The following is a 21,294-nucleotide window of genomic DNA, read 5'->3' on the forward strand; positions in this document are numbered from 1 at the left end:
ATGTCTTGATCTTTAGAGGCGTATTAGTCATTTGGACAGAGCCCTATATAGGTTCATGATGCCAATCTAAGTTCTCTACGATAAAGCATATTTGCATACAAATCTGTATTTGAGTATGAAATATCGAACCCATCTCTTAATCTTTGTCAATATGAATCTACATACTCATTTGGAAATGTTATTATTGAATTAGTGAAATGCTGGCTTCAAAAACACGGAGGTGTGCGTTCCACTGAGGGTCATTCTAGTTGTTTAAAAGGCTTTGCTTTCTGGACTTAAGCAACAATATTGAGTAAACTTTATCTGTATATGTCAGTTCCTCATCAGTTCATCACCTGGGAATCTAAAACAGTGGCAGTTTACAGGATGAGCACAATGAACATCTGTCAAACACAAAGAGAGTCGCTGCTGATGCTCAAACATCTTTCAGCTCTAATAAAACAGGAGGCCTGTTGCAGTCATCGGATATTTACGGCGTTAAAACGTCAGACTCGCTCCTCCCAAAGTTTGTTTTAAAAAAAAATTCACAATCCATTTAGAAATTAAAAAGGGAACCTCAACAGGCGAGAGCTCGACTTTCCTCCGCTTCCCAATTCTTCACGACCTCTCAAGGCGACGCTGTACTTTGCAGCACATAAAGTGAAACTTGAGTCAGTGTGTAAGGATTTACCGGCCGATTGTTTGCCAGAAGCGCTGGGATTTAAAGTAGCGTGGTAGAGTTCACTGTAAAACACCTAATTATACACAGTTACACGAGAGATATTCATGTGATTTATTCCAAAGATTGTTCTCGTTTGCGACTCCGACAGTATGACGTCTCTGTGACCTCTGGTACATGGGCGTAGCACGGGGGGGGGGGGGGGGGGGGGGGGGGGGGGGGCAGACTACCCAGGGCCCAAGGGTGGGGGAAAGGCATGGGATTAAAAGTGTTCTTGGTTTGTAATTAATATTATAATAATACCTCGGGACTACTTAAAGAAACATGAAGAAAATAATTCTCTCTTAAGCATGATACTCTAAGCAGAACTCATTTAAAGTACTTGTGAGGGGCTGTGGGGGGTTGTGGTGGGGGGGGGGGGGCGGGGGGTTGCTCATAAGCAGCAAAATGAAGTTGGATGTAGAAACACAAAGGTGAGGAAACTACATTAGAAGTCTTAACACACATGGATCCAAAATAAAAATCCCCCTCCCTCCCTCCTCCCTTTGTCTCCTTGGATACGACGTTATATAACTTTTATTGCAATGGAGAAGTCGTCCACGTGACCGCACTGGGGTCAGTCCATGTAGTAGGCTTGTCTTGTTTCATCCAGCCGGAGAAGATGCTGCAAATTTCCATTGGGACGTGAAGATGGATGGCAGCTCCTTTCCCCTCGATGGGAACAATGGAATTCTCTATAGTCCATGTTTAAAACAAAAGTCGTAATTCCCCCCTTCTTCTATTTCTTCTTCCTTTTTTAATTTTTTTTTTTTAATCAGTCTGGTATATTTACAAATTGGAAATTAAAACTGAAGTAGAACAGTAAACTGTGTTAAGTCAATTGCATGTAGTGTGTCCTGTAATCAAACTTTAGGACTATGTCTCTCTCCCTCTCTCTCTCTCTCCCTCCCTCCCTCCCTCCCTCTCTCTCTCCCTCCCTCCCTCTCTCTCTCTCTCCCTCGGTGTCCTACAGTAATTCCTTCGTCCCCACAATGAGGTTCTTGTGCGCTACTGTCTGAGAGCGGCCCGCAGAAATGCCTTGGCGCGCAGGGGCCGGAGACGTCATGGATTCCTGAGTGTGGGGCTTTGCAGGAAAGCCCTGAGTCTCCGACATGGACCGGCTCCAGGTTTCCATGGCGAAGGCGCACAAACAGGAGGAAACACTGAGGGAATCCCGTTATTTTACAGCATTGGAGCATTATAAACACCCCGAGCGAGGAAGGAAGCCGCTCTCGGTGCTCAAAGTGGATCCTCCTCGCAAGAGGGACCTCAGACGCAGAGCCGCTGCCGGAGCCGACGCCACTGCGCGTTTTCTGAAGAGAACTTTTACGCGCAGCTGCCGAAGCCTTTTGAACGAGTTCGTCTCCTTGAACTGAGGGCACTTTCTTCTGCTATGCCCGTTAGAGGAGAGTGATTTTTTTTTCTTTTTTTTAATTCTTCCCACCAGTTCATTTTTATTATTTTTTAATTTAATTTTATTTCTTCTTTTTTTTTTTTCTTCGGCTCTTTTTTTTTTTTCTTCTTCTTTTTTTTCCCCCCTCTCTCTCTCTCCAGATGTTCAGAGAGTCTTGGAGGCTGGCGCAGTACCACACCATGAGGTCGATGGATCAAGGTACTGCAGAAGTGTTGTGATTATCTGGTAATCAAACCCATTTGATTTCTCATTGATAGAGACAGTGGCAGTGGTGGTTGTGACTGATGGGGATTTTGGTGACAGTTGGGATGGATGGCATCACAGGGAAACACCAACGGTCCTCGGGGGGGAGACAGTGATTTATTTATTTTTAACAGCGATGAATTACAAACTTGGCAATCTTCAATTTTATCTGCGAAGAACTCATTATCTTAATTCTAATCTTTATCTAAGAGACTTTTTTAGATTCGTAAAAAAATAATGGGAATGGTATGATATAAGATATGAAGGTCTATCAAACTTCGAATTCTTATTCATGGTCTGTTTAATCAGTGTACAGGCTTGAGAACAAGGGGAGAAAGTCACTTGAGCCCACCTGACTCACACAATGAACATGTTTGGCCATATTAGTATCATGCCAAGAGTCAAATGTGGTGCAGCTGATGTGTTTTTCAATGCTTGTTACGTGTGTGTTACAGCTCAAATACTTCCTCAGATGTTTAATGCCCATTGTGATTAAGAAGGTTCTATAATAATTTGCATTTCACACCGTGAAAACATTTTTGAAAAATGGACATTTCGTGGTGCACATCTGTCGTTTTTTTCTTTCTTTTTTCCTTTTTTTTTTTGCTGACAGAGCATTTCCAGTCGGCTATGAGCCCTGTGTGTGTGTGTGTGTGTGTGCGCGTGTGCGTGTGTGGGCGTGTGTGAGGCTACAACTCATGGAGGGAACGCCCCGCCGTACAGTGAGCTGCGTCGTGCGTAAAACTGTGGGGATTCCCTCGGCAGAAGCCCTTTTTTTTTTTGAATGCCAAATAACGATCCGACAAGAAATCAAATCCATAACGCGGAAGGGGAAAGACTGTCAGAAAAAAAAAGGTGCATAAAAATCAATGTTTCGGAAGCGACCCGTTCGCGACGTGTGTGCACACTACAAGAGCGGCGAGCGGCGACGCGGCGCGGCGCGGCGCAGGTGGAGAGGCGCGCGCAGCGCGTCACAGGTGGAGAGGCGCGCGCAGTGCGTCACCGCGACATGTCAGACACCCGGGGGCAGCACGCACCAGGCGGCCCCGTCGTGTCTGTCGAGCGGTCCCCGGTCGAGTCACTCTTCACTTCCAAACACTTCTTTTTCCTTTTGCTCTCACCGGCGAGTCGGCTTGGAGGAGGCGCGATCCGAAGGTGATCCGAGCGCGCACGAAGCGCCGCCTCCCCCCTCCCTCCCTCCCTCCCCGCGTCCGACAGCGACTCGAACAGGAAACTTCAGCTCGCCGGTGCATCACTTGACACTTGTTTCTCCCCCCCCCCCGCAACGAAATAAAAAAAAAAAGAAAAGAAGACCAACCCACACACCACGGTGCCGCCGACACCTTCAGCCGCGCGTCCGTGACGAGGGACGAGGGGAGAGATGACCTCTTTTTACGACGAGACCGACTTGGAGGACGAGCTCAGTCGAGTCCACTTCCCCGAGGAGGATCTGGAGTTTGAGTACTTGTTTGAATACGAGCGCCCTTGCAGCGACTTCGCGGGGGGAGACCAAGGTTTGTCCGAGGCTCAGCGACCCGAGCCGACTCCAACTCACTGTGGGGTTGTTTGTTCTTTCATTTCTTAATGTGTGTGTGTGTGTGTGTGTGTGTATAAATATGAATACACTCGGCCTGTAAGGTTTGTTCGTGTGAATGGGGAAAACATGGGCAAACAGGAAGTCAGTCTGACAGACTTCTTGATGCGGGTTCTCACTTCCAATACACCACGTGAGAGCAGGTCAACGCGCAGAGGCGTTTCCAGCTGATGGAGGGGAAAGGGGAAAAATAAGTTAATGATTTTGAGCAGTCTCGTGGAGTGAAGTGTTGGAATAATGGGAAACATCTGTGGTTATGACATGTTTTTTTGTTTTTTTTGGTAAATATATTATGTTATTGTGTTGTTGATGAGTTTTAATCTCTGCCCCCCCCCCCCCCCCCCCCCCCCCCCCCCCCCCCCCCCCCCCCCCCCCCCCCCCCCCCCCCCCCCCCCCCCCCCCCCCCCCCCCCCCCCCCCCCCCCCCCCCCCCCCCCCCCCCCCCCCCCCCCCCCCCCCCCCCCCCCCCCCCCCCCCCCCCCCTGCAGATGACCCCAACCTTGCGACTCACAAAGTCCTCAGCCCTGCGTCTGAGCAGGCGTTCCCCCTGGCCGAGGCCTCGCCGTACGGCCTCAAGTCCTGCAGCCCGCCCTACGGCGAGCACAGCGCCGAGGTTCTCTCGGGATATGACAACCAGGAGGCCAGAAACTACCTGGACAGCGCGCGGCCCGCGGGCCTGGCTCTGAGCCCCAGGATTGAAATCACGCCCTCCCGCGAGCACTACAACCATGGTCGCGACCCCCTGCAGAACCACCAGCTGAACATTAGCCCCAGGCCCACCCTCGCCGTGCCCGGCCATGAGAACCTCGCCTACCGCGAGCCCCAGTGCCTGAGTCCCGCCAGCAGCAACTCCTCCACCAGCTGGCACTCGGAGAGCTACTCCCCCTGGGCGTCCCCTTGCGTGTCCCCCAGCAGCGGCCAGAACCCCGGAGACCTCTGCCCCCGGTTGCAGAACATCCACACTGGCTCCCCGCGCACCTCCCCGGGCACCTCACCTCGCACCAGCCTAGCCGAGGACGGCCTGGGACACCGCTCGCCCTCCCCCAGGGCTGGCTCCCGCTCCACCTCCCCGCAGGGCAAGCGCACCTACGACATGTACAGGAACCCAGGCCTGGTCCCCGGACACCGCTCCCGCAGCCCCTCCCCCCACAGTGGCCACGAGGAGCACAACATCGGTGCCCACTATACACACAGCAGCCTCGCCGATGCCATGAACGGTTTTGGCGCCGGTCAGCCCGGCCTGGTGCCCACCAAAATAGTCAAGACGTCCAACCAGGTTTACACCCTGTACCCAGAGAACCACGGAGAGGGGAACTACTTGGTTTCCTGCGACCAGGACATAAAAACCAAACCCGCCGCCGAGCCGTTCTTCGTCATCCCCCAAATGTGGTCCAAGCCGCTGGTTTCCAGCATCTGCAGGTAAGCTGACCAGAGTTTATTGCTGTTTTGGTTTTACAACGCCAACATCCAGACAAACTCCCACGCTGCGTTGGTCATTCGTTTGTGGGCTTTACGTTCCTTTCCTGTATCCCTGCCGTCCTGCAGCATCCCCGTGGCCTCTCTCCCTCCGCTGGAGTGGCCGATGCCCCGCTGCACCGACCAGTACGAGCTGCACATTGACGTGCAGCCCAAGCCGCACCACAGGGCCCACTATGAGACGGAGGGGAGCAGGGGCGCGGTCAAAGCTCCCACAGGAGGACATCCTGTCGTACAGGTACGCAACAGGGCCAGACTCTTCCCCCTTCTCCGCTCACGAGAAAGGGTCATAGATCACGTCCTGACCCCCAGACGTGTGTGACGCGCTATTTTTAAATTCCGCCCTCCGGCTTGAAATAGTCTGCCCCCCCCAACCACACAAACAGGTCTGTGTTCACGTCGTCCCTCAACTTCCTCTTCACGCCCCGGTTTGTTCACGATGTGTGGTCTCGGCACTAGAGCAAGCCGATGAGTGAAAGTTGTTGAAATACCTTCTTTTTTTTTTAAATAATAATAATGCCTGCGGTTGAGATTATTGGAAATCGGAAGGGGTAGAAAAAAGAGAGGTTGGCTATTATTTCTTGTACAGTCAAAACACGGAGCTCAGCTGTGACACACTTCTGTTTGACTACATTGTCCGAGGCAGGGTTCAACTTCCCCTTTTCCCTTTTTCTTTTTTCCTGTGCGTCACCATGGCGACGTGTCAAAGCTGTTTTTGTTTAGTGATAGTATAGGGACTCCTTTTTCCACTTTCTGCCCATCCCCAAAAGGCCTCACCCTGAGGTCAGCTCTGCCCGCTCTGCCAGGCCAATCAGATGGTCAGGCCCGGTTAGCCGCGGCTGCACTCCTTCACCTCGTCTTTCCCTTCCTCCTCTTCTCCTCCTTTGCTCTCTATGTTTTTTCCTTCCTCCTCTCCTCTCCTCTACACTCTCTCTCTCTCTCTCTCTCTCTCTCTCTCTCTCTCTCTCTCTCTCTCTCTCTCTCTCTCCCTCTCTCTCTCTCTCTCCCCCCCTCCCCGAGCCTTGCAGCCTCCACTTTACTTTTCCTACACTGGTGTCTGTCATGACTCACTGCTCCTGCCACTGCCATGGCAACCGGCCGTCCACTCACATGGCCTGTGGAGTGTTTGCAGTCGGTTCCCTCTCTTTTTCGCTCTGTGTGTGTGTGTGTGTGTGTGTGTGTGTGTGTGTGTGTGTGTGTGTGTGTGTGTGTGTGTGTGTGTGTGTGTGTGTGTGTGTGTGTGTGTGTGTGTGTGTGTGTGTGTGTGTGTGTGTGTGTGTGTGTGTGTGTGTGTGTGTGTGTGTGTGTGTCAGCACGCCACCTGGAAATGGACCCGGCGTACTCATTCATGTTGATGTTGCCATCGTTTTTCTGCGTACATCCAGAAGCGGCGTAAGTCTTGACACTCACGTCCGCTTAGATCATCGTTTCTACAAACGTTCTTTTTCTTTCTTCCTTTTTTCTGATCACAATTGAAAGGAACTCTCTCTCTCTCTCTCTCTCTCTCTCTCTTGTCTTGAGAGAGTGAAGAGCAAGGTTACCTGTAGTGTTTTTGCTCCGCCGCTCTGCAAACACGTGGCTCTGTGATATAGGTTATGCACTACACACACGGTTTCGAAACAAAACCGGCGTTTAGATGCACGTCGGTGCTTTGTGGTTTTCTTGCAGGTTTCCTCAGGAGACACTCTCAGGTTAAAAAGTATCGTCTCTCTGCCTCTCTCGGCGGTCTCCAGTTCACAGTATCACCCATCTAAAGGGTTTTTTTGTTTAGTTTCTGCAGCAGGACATTGAAGGAGGTGTGATGCCAGATGTGTCAGGCACCTGTTCATGTCAGTTTCAGTTCCCTTAGTAAAAGAGAAACAGGACCCCTGTTAGATTCTTCATCCAGTTATGAAAGAGCGGTTACGAGGGCTGGAGCTTGTGAGCTCCTGTTCAAGGCTGCAGAGGGAAGACTCGTGCTCTTACTGTACACGGGGGTCTGACACTGATTAGCCGCCTCTGGGGGGGGGACGGGACGAAACAACATCTGGAAATTTAAAAGTTGGAAACAAGAGGCTACACAGAGAAACACAACCGGTTCAAAGTGACTCGAACGTTTCCTTCGCTATATCACCGCTCCGTTGCCTGACAGCGGAAGGTTTTCGAGTGAACTAACAGTCTGACATGTTCTCGTGCGTCTGCAGTTACACGGCTACAGAGGCAAGGAGCCCCTCGGCCTGCAGATCTTCATCGGCACGGCAGACGAGCGCATCCTCAAGCCGCACGCCTTCTACCAAGTCCACCGCATCACCGGCAAGACCGTCACCACCACCAGCTTCGAGAAGATCATCAACGGCACCAAAGTCCTGGAGATCCCCCTGGAGCCAAAGAACAACATGAAAGCAATGTGAGAATGTCTTAACTCGTCCCTTTTTTAAAAAAACTAAAAAAAAGAAGACGCATTTTGCAATTGTTGCTTCAATTGTTTTTTATCCCGCGTCATAGAATCGACTGCGCTGGGATCCTGAAGCTCAGGAACGCCGACATCGAGCTGAGGAAGGGCGAGACGGACGTCGGCCGGAAAAACACCCGCGTTCGCCTCGTGTTCCGTGTGCACATACCTCAGCCCGGCGGACAGCACGTCTCTCTCCAAGTGGCCTCGCATCCCATCGAGTGCTGTAAGAAACTCACACATGAAATACTTCAAAAAGAAAGAAAAAAACCCTCATCTTGAACGACGTTGCCAAGAGCCCAATACAGTGGCGTCTTTGTGAACTCCCCCCACCGTGTGCTTCAAACTGCCGGGGTTTTCGTGACATTAACAAAACTTTATACAAAATAAACATCATAAAAAGTGTAAAAAAAAAAAAAAAAAGTGTTAAAAAAAAAAAGGAACTCGCATTCAAATGAGTTTGGAGCCCGGGCTGATAGTCCAGAGCGCCGCGCACAAAGATGTCTTTATGCCACCGGGGCTTCCATCCAGGAGGCGGAGCGCTGCATGTGTCAGTGTCTGTGTACGGCTGCGGTGGTAAAGTCTGTGTTTGGGTACACCTGTGTGTGTGTGTGTGTGTGTGTGTGTGTGTGTGTGTGTGTGTGTGTGTGTGTGTGTGTGTGTGTGTGTGTGTGTGTGTGTGTGTGTGTGTGTGTGTGTGTGTGTGTGTGTGTGTGTGTGTGTGTGTGTGTGTGTGTGTGTGTGTGTGTGTGAGTGAGAGAGTTATTAAAGCACCTGGTGTAATCAAAACTCAAACAAAAAAGGTCCGTTTATCTCGCCTTGACCAACGCACTGGTCAAGACCCTAACATCCCTCTTATCAGTGCGATACAGTGCTTGCATAAAGAACACGATGCGGAATATAATAACATTTATTTTTTTATAATCGTCATTTCCTGTCTGTTTTGCGATTGCGAGCACGAGATGAGGGCAGAACGGGAGTCACCGACCCGTCTGTCGTGTGTAATGAACTTCAGCTGCTCACAGTGACGCCTGCGCCATCTGTTCAAAGGTCACGGCGTTCTGTTTGTCGACACCTCAGCTCTCAGGTGAACGAACAGGCAGCGGAGCCGCCCGTCGGTGTCCAGAGCCCACGGCTGCAGTAACAGTTTCGCGTGACATTAATCCTTTCAACATAAACGTTTTTCCTCGAGTAGCTTTATGCGTCTTCTTCCTCTACACTACAAACTGAACCATGTACAGTAAAGGACTGCACTGTATCCAAGTGACAACCCGTCGTGGCGTCACCCATTGGTGTGTGTGCGCGCTGCTGATTGGTTAAAGGCCTCGAGTTTAGCATTTTGGCCAGCGCCTTCTTGGTTTCTTGACAACCGAAAGTAACCATAATTGGAGGAGCTGGGGGGGTGGGGCCTTTTACGGAGAGCAGCACGTCCAGCCGCACCTGCGACCTGCACCTCATTGGACGGTTCTGACTGTCAATCACACTGTATCACACACGCTCCAATGCGTGGCTTTATTGTCTGTTTGACTATAAATTGGACCACAGTTTCCTAAATGAACATCATGCTTTACTGAAGAAGACTTGAAACTAGAGATTGATTGTTATCAATCAAGTGAGAAGTACAATCATTTTCTCCTAGACTTGTTTTCACGACCAGTGGAGTCGCCCTCTGCTGGTCGTTCCAGAGAATACAGGTTTTAGTAACTTCAGCGTTGGCCTCACTTTCTGCGTCCAAAAACAGTCTATGACTGTTTCACAGAGCTCTTCACTTATGTGATGTCAACTTCGACATGCAAACCTTCCATCAAATGCAAATATTTCAATGCATCACTCTATGCACATTTCACAAAAACCTAGCCTGACATACAGTTTGGGATCTGTGAGCTCGTCAAGTGTTTTTCTAGCCACTCAATATTGAACATGTAAAGCTTCACACGCAGTACGTAGCATGTATTGCATCATCGTTTTGAGTCCCGTTCATTTCTCCCTCGTCGCCTCTCCTCTACTGTACGTTGTGAACTGAAAGCGAGGACTTTGGCTGTTGAATGACTCAGCATCACCGCTTTATGGTAAAACAGTGCCACTTGCGAGAAACCGAAACAGAGCTTTGAAAGTGAAGCGGGGAATGTTTTTTTTTTTCCCGCTGTCGAGCAGAGCGAAAGGCTGTTTGGAAGTGCGCGCGCGGTAAATCATTATTTTAATTGTCAATAAATCTCTTTACTATTTTCAATAAACAGTGACAGTGACATGCTACCGGCAGGAGTCGAAGGTGCTTTGTCCAACGAACAGTCACAGACGTTGGCATGGATCTGGACAAAGGGGCGGATCCAGGATTTTTATTTTCTTTAACATTGGGGGGATTATTTTACATTTTCACTACAATAATAACAATAATAAATTTCATTAATAGAGCACTTTTCATTGCCAAAAGCAATCTCAAAGTGCTAAGTTCACTAATTTATCAGGGAACTAGAACTCAGCAAAGCGCACACCTCTGCCAAGTCCCTTTAAAAATATGCCTGAATCAAAATCCAATCAATCTATTTTACCGGGAAATTGGTGAAAATGTCCAAAAAAAAATCTCCTGCTTCCCAGTTTTTAAAGAATGTGATCCTGAATCTGTGCCAAAACATTATGGGTTCCTTCTTGGCCCATGTCCGATCCTTCCACTAAGTTCTGAAGAAGTTTGTTCAGTAGCTTTTCCGTAATCCTGCCGACCAACATATGTAATAATTCATGTTTTCAGCTGACGGATATCGACGTGCGAGTGCAACTTTGTGCGGCTCGAGTGAACTCAAGGGGGACCGTTTGACCTCGGCCATTCTAGTTCATCCTTTTTCCTTTTCTTTTTGTTGATCGTTTCTGGTTTCCCCCTCTGTGCGTCTCTTACAGCTCAGCGCTCGGCACACGAGCTTCCCATGGTGGAGAAGCAGGACATGGACAGCTGCTCCGTCCTGGGCGGCCAGCAGATGATCCTGACCGGGCAGAACTTCAGCTCCGATTCCAAGGTCATCTTTCTGGAGAAAACCCAGGGTGAGCATCACTCGACTCTGCGAACAAGACTCGCTGACTGATGACGTTGCCAAACCTCCAATTACCTCCGGCGTCTCTGTTCCGCTGTCACACAACATAGTGTCGACACAACTGCAGTGGTAATAGCTGGTGACTCACCAGTGCAACAAGTTCACGTTTCACCACCGTCATTGTATGGACGGGGCCGCGTGCGTTATTTGCATGATCCGAGCGATAACGCCGCTGCCTGACTTCCCTTTGCCCTTTTCTCCTTCTTCCCTGACACCCGTGGTGTCTTATCACATCTCAGATGGCCCCTTTGTTGTGCGATTAATGTGTGGACCTGCCCGTCGCATGAAATGTTGTCCCGCGTGCACGTCGCTCGCACTCACCGTCAGTGCATCGCAAAGGGATTAAATCGAGAAGAAAAAAATAGGCCTATTAGGGTCATTGTCGGCGGGAGCAATCGAAATGTGCCTCTTTTCCAATCCTTTGCTAAAAGAGCGTAGCTCAAAGACGCTATCGGTGGAGAGAACAGTGTCGTTGTCAGGCTTGTGTTCATCACCTGCCGTAGGTCATGGCCACGTCTGCATTTGCAGTTCAGCCTCGAAGGCTCTTTGCGATGGACAGTTATGTAAAAAAAAAAAAAAAAAAAGTTTCTTTTTATCCGACTGTCTGATATTGTGAGTCACTGACTCCGCTGCCCGTCTGAGAGCGGAGAGCTTGGCTGTTTTAGACGCCGACTCTCCACGGGCCACCTCGACTTCAAAAAAAAAAGAAAGAACTTGGACTCGCACACGGAGGCTACTCTCCCCCCCCCCCGCCTCTGTTACGGGGTTCCCTGCTGCCGTGTTACGACACATGGCAGTTATGGCTAGTGAGACAGAGACGGAAAAAGAGCTCTTACGGAGAGGGATTGCCGTTGTTTTGGAGAGTTTCTCTATGACACAAAAGTTGTCTGGACTCCGCGCAGCTGCGAGACCCCTCGGGGGGAGAGACAGCTGCCTCTGGCTCGAGCCGCCCCTGGCTCTGGTGCCTGGACGAGGAGGGAAGGAAAGCGTCCGCAGGCCAAGTCAAGCCTCTTTCTCCTGCACCCCACCCCCCCCTCCCCCCTTTTTTTTTTATTTCCACGTCCACACACAACTATCTCCAGAGGGGAGAACATGAGTCGGGGTATCCCTTGGAGTAGAGTTGCAACAAAACGCAAACAAACGCGGCGCGGGCGCCAAGAGAGCAGTTGTCCTCATGTTTTGCCGGAGAGGGGGAGAGAGTTGATCATAAAAAGTGAAGCTGAGGTTGGCAACACGTGTGGAATCCCCCCCCTTCCTAATAACTGACTCATTTCAGCCATGTGTTTTTAGTTTTGCCGTTTTGACAGAGGGTTTCCCACCTCCACCAACATCCAAACAGAGCTCTCCCTGCCGCACGTGTCGTGGCATGTGTCCGGCGGCGCGCGGAGTTGCACATCTCACATTCGGGTTTTTCTCGACTTTCGTACGCCGCGCGAGGCCGCAGGCCGATACCATCGCCAGCGGGCTCCAAAACGCTCGCGGTTTCTCGTCGCAGCCGACGTTGGCGCGTTTCTGCCTCCCCGCGTGAAAACACATTAACGCTCTGCCAGCAGCGCCGCATTCCACTGGAGACAGGTGTGTCTTCCACCGGCGCGGCGGGTGTTCAAAGTGCAGGGACGCGCCGACGGTGACGTCTTGACGCAGCTCACGCGGACAGGAGGCCGCCTGCTGCGCCCGCACGGGACTGGCGGGACGTTCGGGCGAGTTCAGACAGCCACACCCCCGTGACAGGAAGTGGCTTGAGAAACGTCAAGGTGTCACCGGGCGGCTGTTGGGTTGTCTTGCATGTGATTTAAAATGTGCTTTAAGAGATCCGAGGAAGGACATTCCTCCCTTTGTCGGGATTCAGCATTTTCCCTAATTTGCAGGCTCAAGATCGGCACCATTGCACTGCTGCAGAGTACATCTTGAAACCATCAGCCTGACTTTACCGCAGAGAGATAATCACCACACTTTGTTCGACTGAGATCGGGGGGTTTTCACCTTCTCTCTCTCTCTCTCTCTCCCTCTCTCCGCTTCCTTCTAGACGGGCAGCAAATTTGGGAAATGGAAGCAACCGTGGACAAAGACAAGAGCCAGCCTGTACGTATTAGTATTAGTATTACCACGCACCGCACCGTTCCCCTCAAATGCTCGGCGAACTCGCCGGCCAGTTCAAAGAGGGAAGATCGGTTTCAGCGTTTTTCCGTTCTGTCCCCGCAGAGCATGCTGTTCGTGGAGGTGCCGTCCTACCGCGACTCGTCCGCCTGCCACTCAGTCAAAGTGAACTTCTACGTCATCAACGGCAAGAGGAAGCGCAGCCAGCCCCAGCATTTCACCTACACACCCCTGGCATGTAAGAACACCGGGACCTCCGATGTAAAACCGTCAGATAACACTTACGGATGTGAGTGCAAACCTTCCCCCCACGTCAGCGAGTTTGATCTTTTGATCTTTTGATCTTCTTAACAGCTCCGTCCATCAAGTCGGAGCCCATAGACGAGTATGAAGCGGACCACATGGGCTTCGCCATGCCGCAGATCTTGGGCTTATCCCCTCACTCCTACTACCACAGCCCGCGCGGCGTCCTCCACCCGGACAGCGGCCTGGTCTCCAGCATGGCCTCCTGCCAGCGTCTCAGCTCCAGCCTTCCGAGCCAGGACGCCCGTTTCCAGCAGCAGAGCCCGGCCATCGTCTACTCCCGCGGCGGCAAGAGTCTGAGCGGCGGCCCCGGCCTCTATCAGCAGACGGGAGGGATGATGCCCGACCCCCACCGGTCAGTCCTGGTGCACACGGGCTCCTCGGCGCCGTCTGTAGGTCCCATCGGCGCGGGCCAGCACCCTTCCATCATCCAGTTCTCCCCCACCAACCACCACCTGCTCCGGGCAGGAGACCCTCAGCCTCTCAGCGCTCCCCAGTCCGACACCCAGCAGGTCATCTACTGCGACGGTTACTCCCCTCAGCCGGCCGCGGCCCACTCGCCCACGCCCCCCCACGCTCAGCCTCCGCACTACCCCACCGTGATCCAGCAGCAGCCGCCCTACGTGCCGAAGGGGCAGCAGAAAGGCCGGGCTCCCCCCGGCGCGGGACAGATGGAGGCTCCGGCCGACGGACAGAGGAGGGTGACCGTCAAGGAGGAGAACTTGGACCAGGCCTACCTAGATGATGGTGAGTGTAAGTTGTTGCTTTTATTCTCCGTGTGAGTGTGAGTGTTGTGTGTCCGTATCAGCTCAGAGTACACAGGTGGTGGATAAGTGCAAATTCTCTTTTTTTGTGCGTGTGTGTGTGTGAGAGAGATGGATGATAAGACGGCGACAGAGCAATTAAGAACAATCCAAGGATATTTACGTTATCGGCACCGTCTCCCGTTCCACAACATATCCTGGTCGACGCGGCGGCGTAGCGCTCTCTGGACAAGGGCAACAGAACACGCTCGCGCTGTGAGAACAATCCTCGCCAGGAGGTGCAGTTAGGTTCCACTCAAGGGGGAAATAACAGGGATTATGAGTCATATGTTTATACTCGTGCTTGTCAACCTCATTAGCCCCTGGCTGAATTGATGTCAGGCCACATCCAGCAGCGGGCGAGAGGTTGAGCCTCTTCCTGGTTTTCCAGGTCGAAGGTTCTGCAAATTAGAACGGAGCGGCGCGCCGTGTTTCCTTTCTTCTTGAGCCCCCGCGTGTGTCAGTCAGGCGAGGTCGCCGTCACACGTTCAGCAGCAGCGTCCGCTCCGCCCTGCTGCCGGTCGCGGGGGTTCGTCTGGCACCGCCGCTCGTCAGGAAATGAGCTTTTCTCTCTCTCTCTCTCTCTCTCTGTGTCTCTCTCTCTCTCGCTGGCATTAAAGACGAGAGAGGGAGGGAGAAAAAAAGTGTCACTCTCCTGACCGCCGGGACATGTTGACACTGTTATGAAGTGAAAAACAACCTCCATGGCAACCATTGTCAAACAGTGGAACGGGCTGCCTGGGAGAGCTGGGGAAAGCCTCTTTGTTTGTTGTAGTTGGCCGGGGCCTCTCCTTGGCCTCGCGCCCCGCGAGTCAGTGGGGGAACCCACCAGAGGATTAGCTTTTTTTCCGAGCGCGCGGACACTGCCAATCTGGCCGACGAGAAATTCCTCTGTGCAGCTGCTCTCCTCCAGAAATCCAGCCTGATCCCTGTAAGATAGGAGGGAGGGTGGAGGGCACTTTGCAGGAAAGGGAAAGGCGAACGTGTGTGTGTGTGTGTGTGTGTGTGTGTGTGTGTGTGTGTGTGTGTGTGTGTGTGTGTGTGTGTGTGTGTGTGTGTGTGTGTGTGTGTGTGTGTGTGTGTGTGTGTGTGTGTGTGTGTGTGTGTGTGTGTGTGTGTGTGTGTGTGTGTGTGTGTGTGTGTGTGTTTGTTTCAATAGAAAAAAAAGATTAAAAAAATAAATAAATAAATAAAAGCGATGGGGGGGGGGGGGTTGTGTCTTTTGGATGGAACTTGCAGGGTTTCCCTCTGCAGTAAACATCAACAGGGTCGCGAGGAGCAGGAGGAACAGTGGTTGCGGGACCTCTGGTTTGATCCTCCCATCATCAAAAAGGTGATGAAGGCAACTGAGCTTCCCAAGGTCCCTTTAAAAAAACAGAGACTGCTTATGTACAGGGCCCCAGAATTTGGTGCTTCACCCCTGACTACGATATAATGACGTGATGCCGAATGTGAAAACCCCCCCTTGTCACTCCTGCAGGTGATAATCCGCCCGCCGACATCACTGTTGGGTCCAGCATCACAAACCGCAAAGGGGGGGGGGGGACTTCCCCTTTTTGAAAACATTTGTTTTTGCTCCCCCAAATCAAAGGGCGAGAAGATAAGTGAAAATTCCCTCTTGTGTTTGTCTGCGAAAAAGGTGTAGAACTCTGATCCCGACCACAGAGCCATCACTTGAGTCAGGACCCATCAAACGCGCTCTCACCAGAGCAAGACTGTCAACATTACTCATCGAGACATGTGCACCGGTCCGCAGTCATTTGTGGAGAAAGGTCGATGCCGCATCCTGGTAACGTGGCTGGTGTTGTGGTCAATAACTGTCAAACAGGCGGCTGAAGCTTCGGTGATGAGTGTTAAATGAAAGTCTTTTTTGGTTTCGAATCCAAACTTGGATCACAGTCTTCACACACACACACACACACACACACACACACACAGGGCTTTTAATCTTCAGCCCTCACACGAGGTCCCATGCCTCGGGTCGGTGCTCGGTACCAGACCGAGCCCGTCGGAGTGAAATCCACTTCTATTTCATCCCATCGCTTCGACTTCATCAGGCGCGTAGCAACCTGCCTTTCCTTTTGCGCCCTCACAGGTGAAGAATGTCTGGCACGGCGGGCTGCTTGCCGCATAGTTTGTTGGATCAGAGAGAACCTTTCTACAAAGGCTGAGCGTGACAGATCTAGTGGGTGTGGAACACAGTCCGCAGGCAGCGGAGCAGGTGACATTTGTTCCAGCAGGTACAGGGGAGAGAGAGAGAGAGAGATCAGGGCGGGAGAGACAAAGCACATAGCAACAGCCGGGCGGACGCGCATTAGTCTCAGCTCACTTCCACCCCCTTTGGAAAGGCCTCGGTCAAATACACAGAGCGTAGGACTTGTCCAGATGGTGCCACGGCCGCCAGGGACGGGCGCCTGAAGACGCTGATTTGTCGTTCAGTGTACAAGCGCACCAGCTATTGCTGTGCGTTTGAGCATCGGTGGGGATTTCGCCCCTCCCACAGGGGCTTCCTCAAAAATGAACTTCGTTGACGTCCATGCGGTCTTGATTATGTCGTTGATAAATATAATTAGGATTGAAGAATGTTTTAATTCTTGCGGGGCCTTGTAGAATCCTCATTCTGGTGTGATTGTCTGCATCAAAGGGTTGAATTGTGCCTTTGTGAGATTTAAAAAGTATCGCTATATGTATATTGTGGTAGCGCGGTATATTTTTGTTATATCGCGATATTATTTATCGGCCAAATGTCGCCCAGCCCTATTCTGAGGTGTCTATTCATTTCTGACTGAGGAAGTTTGAAAAACAGTAGAACTCCCGCGAAACTTCTGTATCTCTGAACTCTCCGTTGTAACTAAATCACACACAGCTAATATCTTTTTTTCGCCCGAATTTTCCGAAACCTGCCTCCCACTTTGATCCCACCCATGGACTGAATTGAGAAAATAATGAAACAAGTGGACAGACTTAGAAAAAAGTAACATTCACAAACAATGAAAGCACAAAGAAACTGTCCAACACTTTACATGTTGGAAAAGGGGCGAGAAGAAGAAGAACTTATGTATTATATGATTATATATTTATATGAAAACCGCAGTTGACTAACTCTGGCAGCTGGATCTCCGTATTAACTGTGGCTGAACTTTGGAATATCCTTTGGCACGGAAAGGAATTCGATTTTTCCCCCTCAATTTTCTTCAATTGGAATCACATTAGAACTGGATCTATCCACCGCCGATGTAGAGAGGAGGAACTGATAACCCTTTCACCGGACACACGGCTGGGTGCGGCGAGCATTGTTTCAAGACGCTGACGCGCTGGACGTGTGGTTAGATTCGGTGGTTTTGTCCAGTCACTCGTACTTTTCTCCTGTGGTTTCTCCGGCGTCACGCCGCCGCTGCGATCCCACGTCGGCCTCGCTCGGATGAATCCCGTCGAGCGTTACACGTGAGCACACTGTGCGCACACACACACACACACACACACACACACACACACACAAACACAGTGTATGAACATGCAAATACCTGGAGACACACACCCACACACACACACACACACACACACACACACACACACACACACACCTCCCGGCCCTCGCAGCAGGGGCAGTGCGCGGCGACTGAGTCAGCTACTGTACAAGCTCCCACAGTTGGGCCGGTCAAACAGTGCAGCTCATTGGTGCAGAACTCAGGAGCCAGACACTCACCCACCGAGGAGACTGGCCCTCAGTGTCGTCGCCCCCCCCCCCCCCCCCCCCCCCCCCCCGGCCGGCCTCAAATCGCCGGCCCGTGCCAACCCTTCATGAGCCCCAGTAAAGCCCCACTGTGTGCCGCCCCGCTGCGGCGCTCTCCCGCTGCTTCTCTGGGCTCGTTTTATGCGCGGAGGGGGGGGGGGAGAAAGTCCCGTGGCACCGCTGGGGGAGATGAAGGTCTCTTTTAAGGAATAAGGTGTCAGAGGGAATTCCACTACAGACTAAAATAAACAGGCACGCTGACGCTGTGACGACAGCCCCGGCACCCGGGTTTGGCTGCTTCCCGCCTCCGACGCTGCCCGAGGCCGCACAACTGTCGCTCGCTTGTTGTGCGGCTGCGACGAGCCGCCGCCGCCGCCGCTCCTCCACATCTGCAAGTGATCAGATCATGAAGCGAAGACAGAGGGACACGGACAAAGATCGGTTTGTGGGCCGTGAGCAACGCTGGGCTGCTACTCCCATAATTAAAGTTAGAAATAATATTTTCTCTCTCCCAGGTCAAATTGTCTCTTGACTGATGACCTCGTTTCAGTTCCCCTTTTTTTTTTTTTTTAAAGGCTAATTTTTGCGGCGAGCCGTTGTGCGGGCGAGATGGCGTCTGATTTCATTTCACGCGCGTTCCGATAGTTGCACAATTCCCCCCTTCTCCGCCATGTAAGTCAAGACTGTGCACAGATCAAACCTCGGCCCGGGAAGAAAGTTCCACCAACCTCCGCAGCGTTTGGCAGTGGATACAGCTCCTGTTTTTTTTAATAAATCACCTTTTAACAGTTTTTCTTCCAGCATTTTTTAATTGCTCAATGCTAATAATCAGATGCGCAGCTGCAGCAGTTAATCGATCAGAAAATGGACTGCTCAATTAATCGCCCACTATTTTGATAATCCATCAATCGGTAGAAGTCAAAACTCTCTGATTTCAGCTTCGTCAATGAGAATATTTCCTGGCTCCTTTGCTCCTCTGTGACGGTGAACCCAATGTCTTTGGTTTGTGGACAAAACAGAACACCACCTTGATGTTTTGGGAAACCTCGAGATGATTAATCCAAAAAATCGTTAGTTGCCGGCCTCGCAGCTCTCCGGCGTTTGGCACATTCGCCATGGCGACAGAATCCCGGGCGGCGATGTGCCCTCGGGCGGCGCGGTTAGAGGCAAAGAGCTTTTTTGGCCCGACTTTGAAATCCGTCTATTACTCATCGCCGGGCCCTAATGAGTTCCCCGAGGCGCAGTGGAAGCGGCGGCACCGGCAGCCCCTCACAATGTCTCCAGTGTACACACTGGCCCCCGACACAGCGGGCCTCCGGGCCCCCGGGGGCTCCCAGATAAACAGCAGAGGCCGAGGCAAAAAATCTGGACAGATGACACGGTACGCATAGTTGGCGTTCCTCCCTGCATAATGCAGCGCTACCTGTCGACAGCCCTCCACTCTTTGAGCGTGCGAGCAGATGTTGTGGTAGGCAGTTACACTTCCACTGCACTTTCACCGCTCGGGTGTCTGCAGTTATTTCACCGGCACACACAAACAGAAACACGCGTCGGAGGGCCACGGCTGCTATAAATCTGCGGTTTACAGGTGAAAAAGTGGGTTATCATGATCCATAAATCCCATATTTGACTTTTTCCTGAATGCATGACAATGGTTCTTCGCCCCTCCCCCACCGCACTGCCGCCGCTCGCCGTGCCTCTATTTTTAGAACCATGACACTGACAAAGTTTCCACTTCAACCTCCCTTCCTCTTCTGTCGATGTGTACGTTCGCACATGCAACAGGAAGTAATCACTTACACGCTCTTTGCAAAGCTCTACCTCTAGTGGCTGCTCGATATCAATGCAGCGTCGCCCTGCACAGAAATCCCAGTCCGACTCCGTGAATGCTTCTCTGACAGCAGCATTGAGGGAATATAATCTTTCAAGATTGACGGGATTTGAATGGATTAACGCTGACGTTCATGTTGCCTTTGTCTAATTCTCCCCTCCCTCCCTCTCTCTCTCTCTCTCTCTCTCTCTCTCTCTCTCTTTGCTTTACAGTGAATGAGATCATAAGCAAGGATCTGACGGGCGTCCAGGCCAGAGGGCAGACATAGAGGCGGGACTAGGAGCAGGAAATGACAACAACCTATCCCCCCCAACACACACAAACACACACACACACACACACACACCGAGTCTTCTACCTTCCTGTGAGGTGGCGCACTTCCACCAGCAATCAGAACGTTTCTTCCTCGTCAGGTTCCAAAAGATCAAATCAGGGCAAAATAAAAAATAAAAAATCCCTAGAGTAGCAGCAGCCATTTTGGTCCCTGCGATAAAAAAATTTTTTAAAAATCCGCACGCGTTTTTTTGCCTCGACACTCGGTCACGAAGACGTTTCCTGAGAAAGTTTAAAGGAGATTTCTTTGGCAACAGCTTCAATATCGCACCAAAGATTCACCGCCAGATACGACATATCAGATATTTTCTTGTGACCAAAAGCTTCATCTGTTTGTTTTCAACTCTTCTTGCACAAAGTGTGTAGTCGGTGTAACTTTTTACACGCCGCCGATCATCTCATCTCGTTTCCCAATAGAAGGGAAAACGCACGCTGCCTTTAACCATATACACAAATGAAACCATTGTGACGCCTCCTTAATATGCACTGTTTTCAACAACAGGGGGGGTCAATGTTACTTGCTTTGTTTTATATATATATATATATATATAAATATATATATTGTATTGAGTCATGTGAATAATGTAAACCATTTTATGTTCGTCAAAAAAAATACATATTGGATTATATTCAGGAGATAACGCCAAAGCGGCTTCACACGGGCCTGTGATGCGTCGCTCCACAATTTTCTAAATGATTTTTATGCTCGAGTTGTTTTTGTTTTGAAAACGTCATTCAGAAATGTATCTGAAGGTTTGCCTCGTGAAAGCGGAAGCGAGAGATGTTGTACATTCAGATTTAAAGGTGGTTTTCTCTTCTTCTTCTTCTTTTTAACTTTGTCTGTTTTATTTGCGTTTCTCCTAAAGTTGATTGTAACAACAGCTGTTGGCTATTTTCACAGTCTGACGCAAAATATCCAAAGCTTTTTATCGCGTGCATTGTTTTCGTGTCTGAATCACGTTGGATTTTGATTCCACCTCGCTCCGACCGTCCGTGTCCTCGGAGCCGAACGTCCGCCTGTGCAGAAACTTCAGACTTTCCAATGTAAAAAAAAACCAAAGAGCGCACGTTTTATTTACTTTAACTGCCGGATTACTGTTGATGATGATTTCTGATGTGCTAATGCAGTAGCAGTAGCTTCAAAACATATTTTTGTAATATGCTCATATTTCACTGAGTGAATAGGAGTACACCTTTAAAAAGTGCCAAGTGTCATTTAAATGATTGTAAAGGGGGAAAAAAAAGGGGAGACGTAAA

General features: G+C 50.8%; 1 protein-coding gene across 3 annotated transcripts in view; it reads left to right on the plus strand.

Annotated features, from left to right (window-relative positions):
- The first annotated feature begins 1,719 nt into the window (after window positions 1-1,719).
- Window positions 1,720-21,294, plus strand: part of nfatc2a (nuclear factor of activated T cells 2a) — a 20,217-nt gene continuing 642 nt past the window's right edge. Inside the window, exons 1-10 of one of the 3 annotated variants that reach the window (XM_035645564.2) lie at window positions 1,720-2,309; window positions 4,436-5,366; window positions 5,493-5,661; window positions 7,607-7,809; window positions 7,908-8,080; window positions 10,747-10,887; window positions 12,964-13,019; window positions 13,140-13,272; window positions 13,389-14,090; window positions 19,917-21,294. The exon at window positions 19,917-21,294 is cut by the window's right edge and continues 642 nt beyond it. In XM_035645564.2, coding sequence (XP_035501457.2) covers window positions 2,252-2,309; window positions 4,436-5,366; window positions 5,493-5,661; window positions 7,607-7,809; window positions 7,908-8,080; window positions 10,747-10,887; window positions 12,964-13,019; window positions 13,140-13,272; window positions 13,389-14,090; window positions 19,917-19,972 — 2,622 coding nt within the window. In that variant the 5' untranslated portion in view covers window positions 1,720-2,251 and the 3' untranslated portion in view covers window positions 19,973-21,294. Of the gene's footprint in view, window positions 2,310-3,554; window positions 3,869-4,435; window positions 5,367-5,492; window positions 5,662-7,606; window positions 7,810-7,907; window positions 8,081-10,746; window positions 10,888-12,963; window positions 13,020-13,139; window positions 13,273-13,388; window positions 14,091-19,916 lie in introns of those variants that run through there. The other 2 variants (XM_035645562.2, XM_035645563.2) reach the window with 2 other exon arrangements.

Source organism: Scophthalmus maximus, chromosome 3 (assembly GCF_022379125.1).
Source record: "Scophthalmus maximus strain ysfricsl-2021 chromosome 3, ASM2237912v1, whole genome shotgun sequence".
NCBI classification, from domain to species: Eukaryota; Metazoa; Chordata; class Actinopteri; order Pleuronectiformes; family Scophthalmidae; genus Scophthalmus; species Scophthalmus maximus.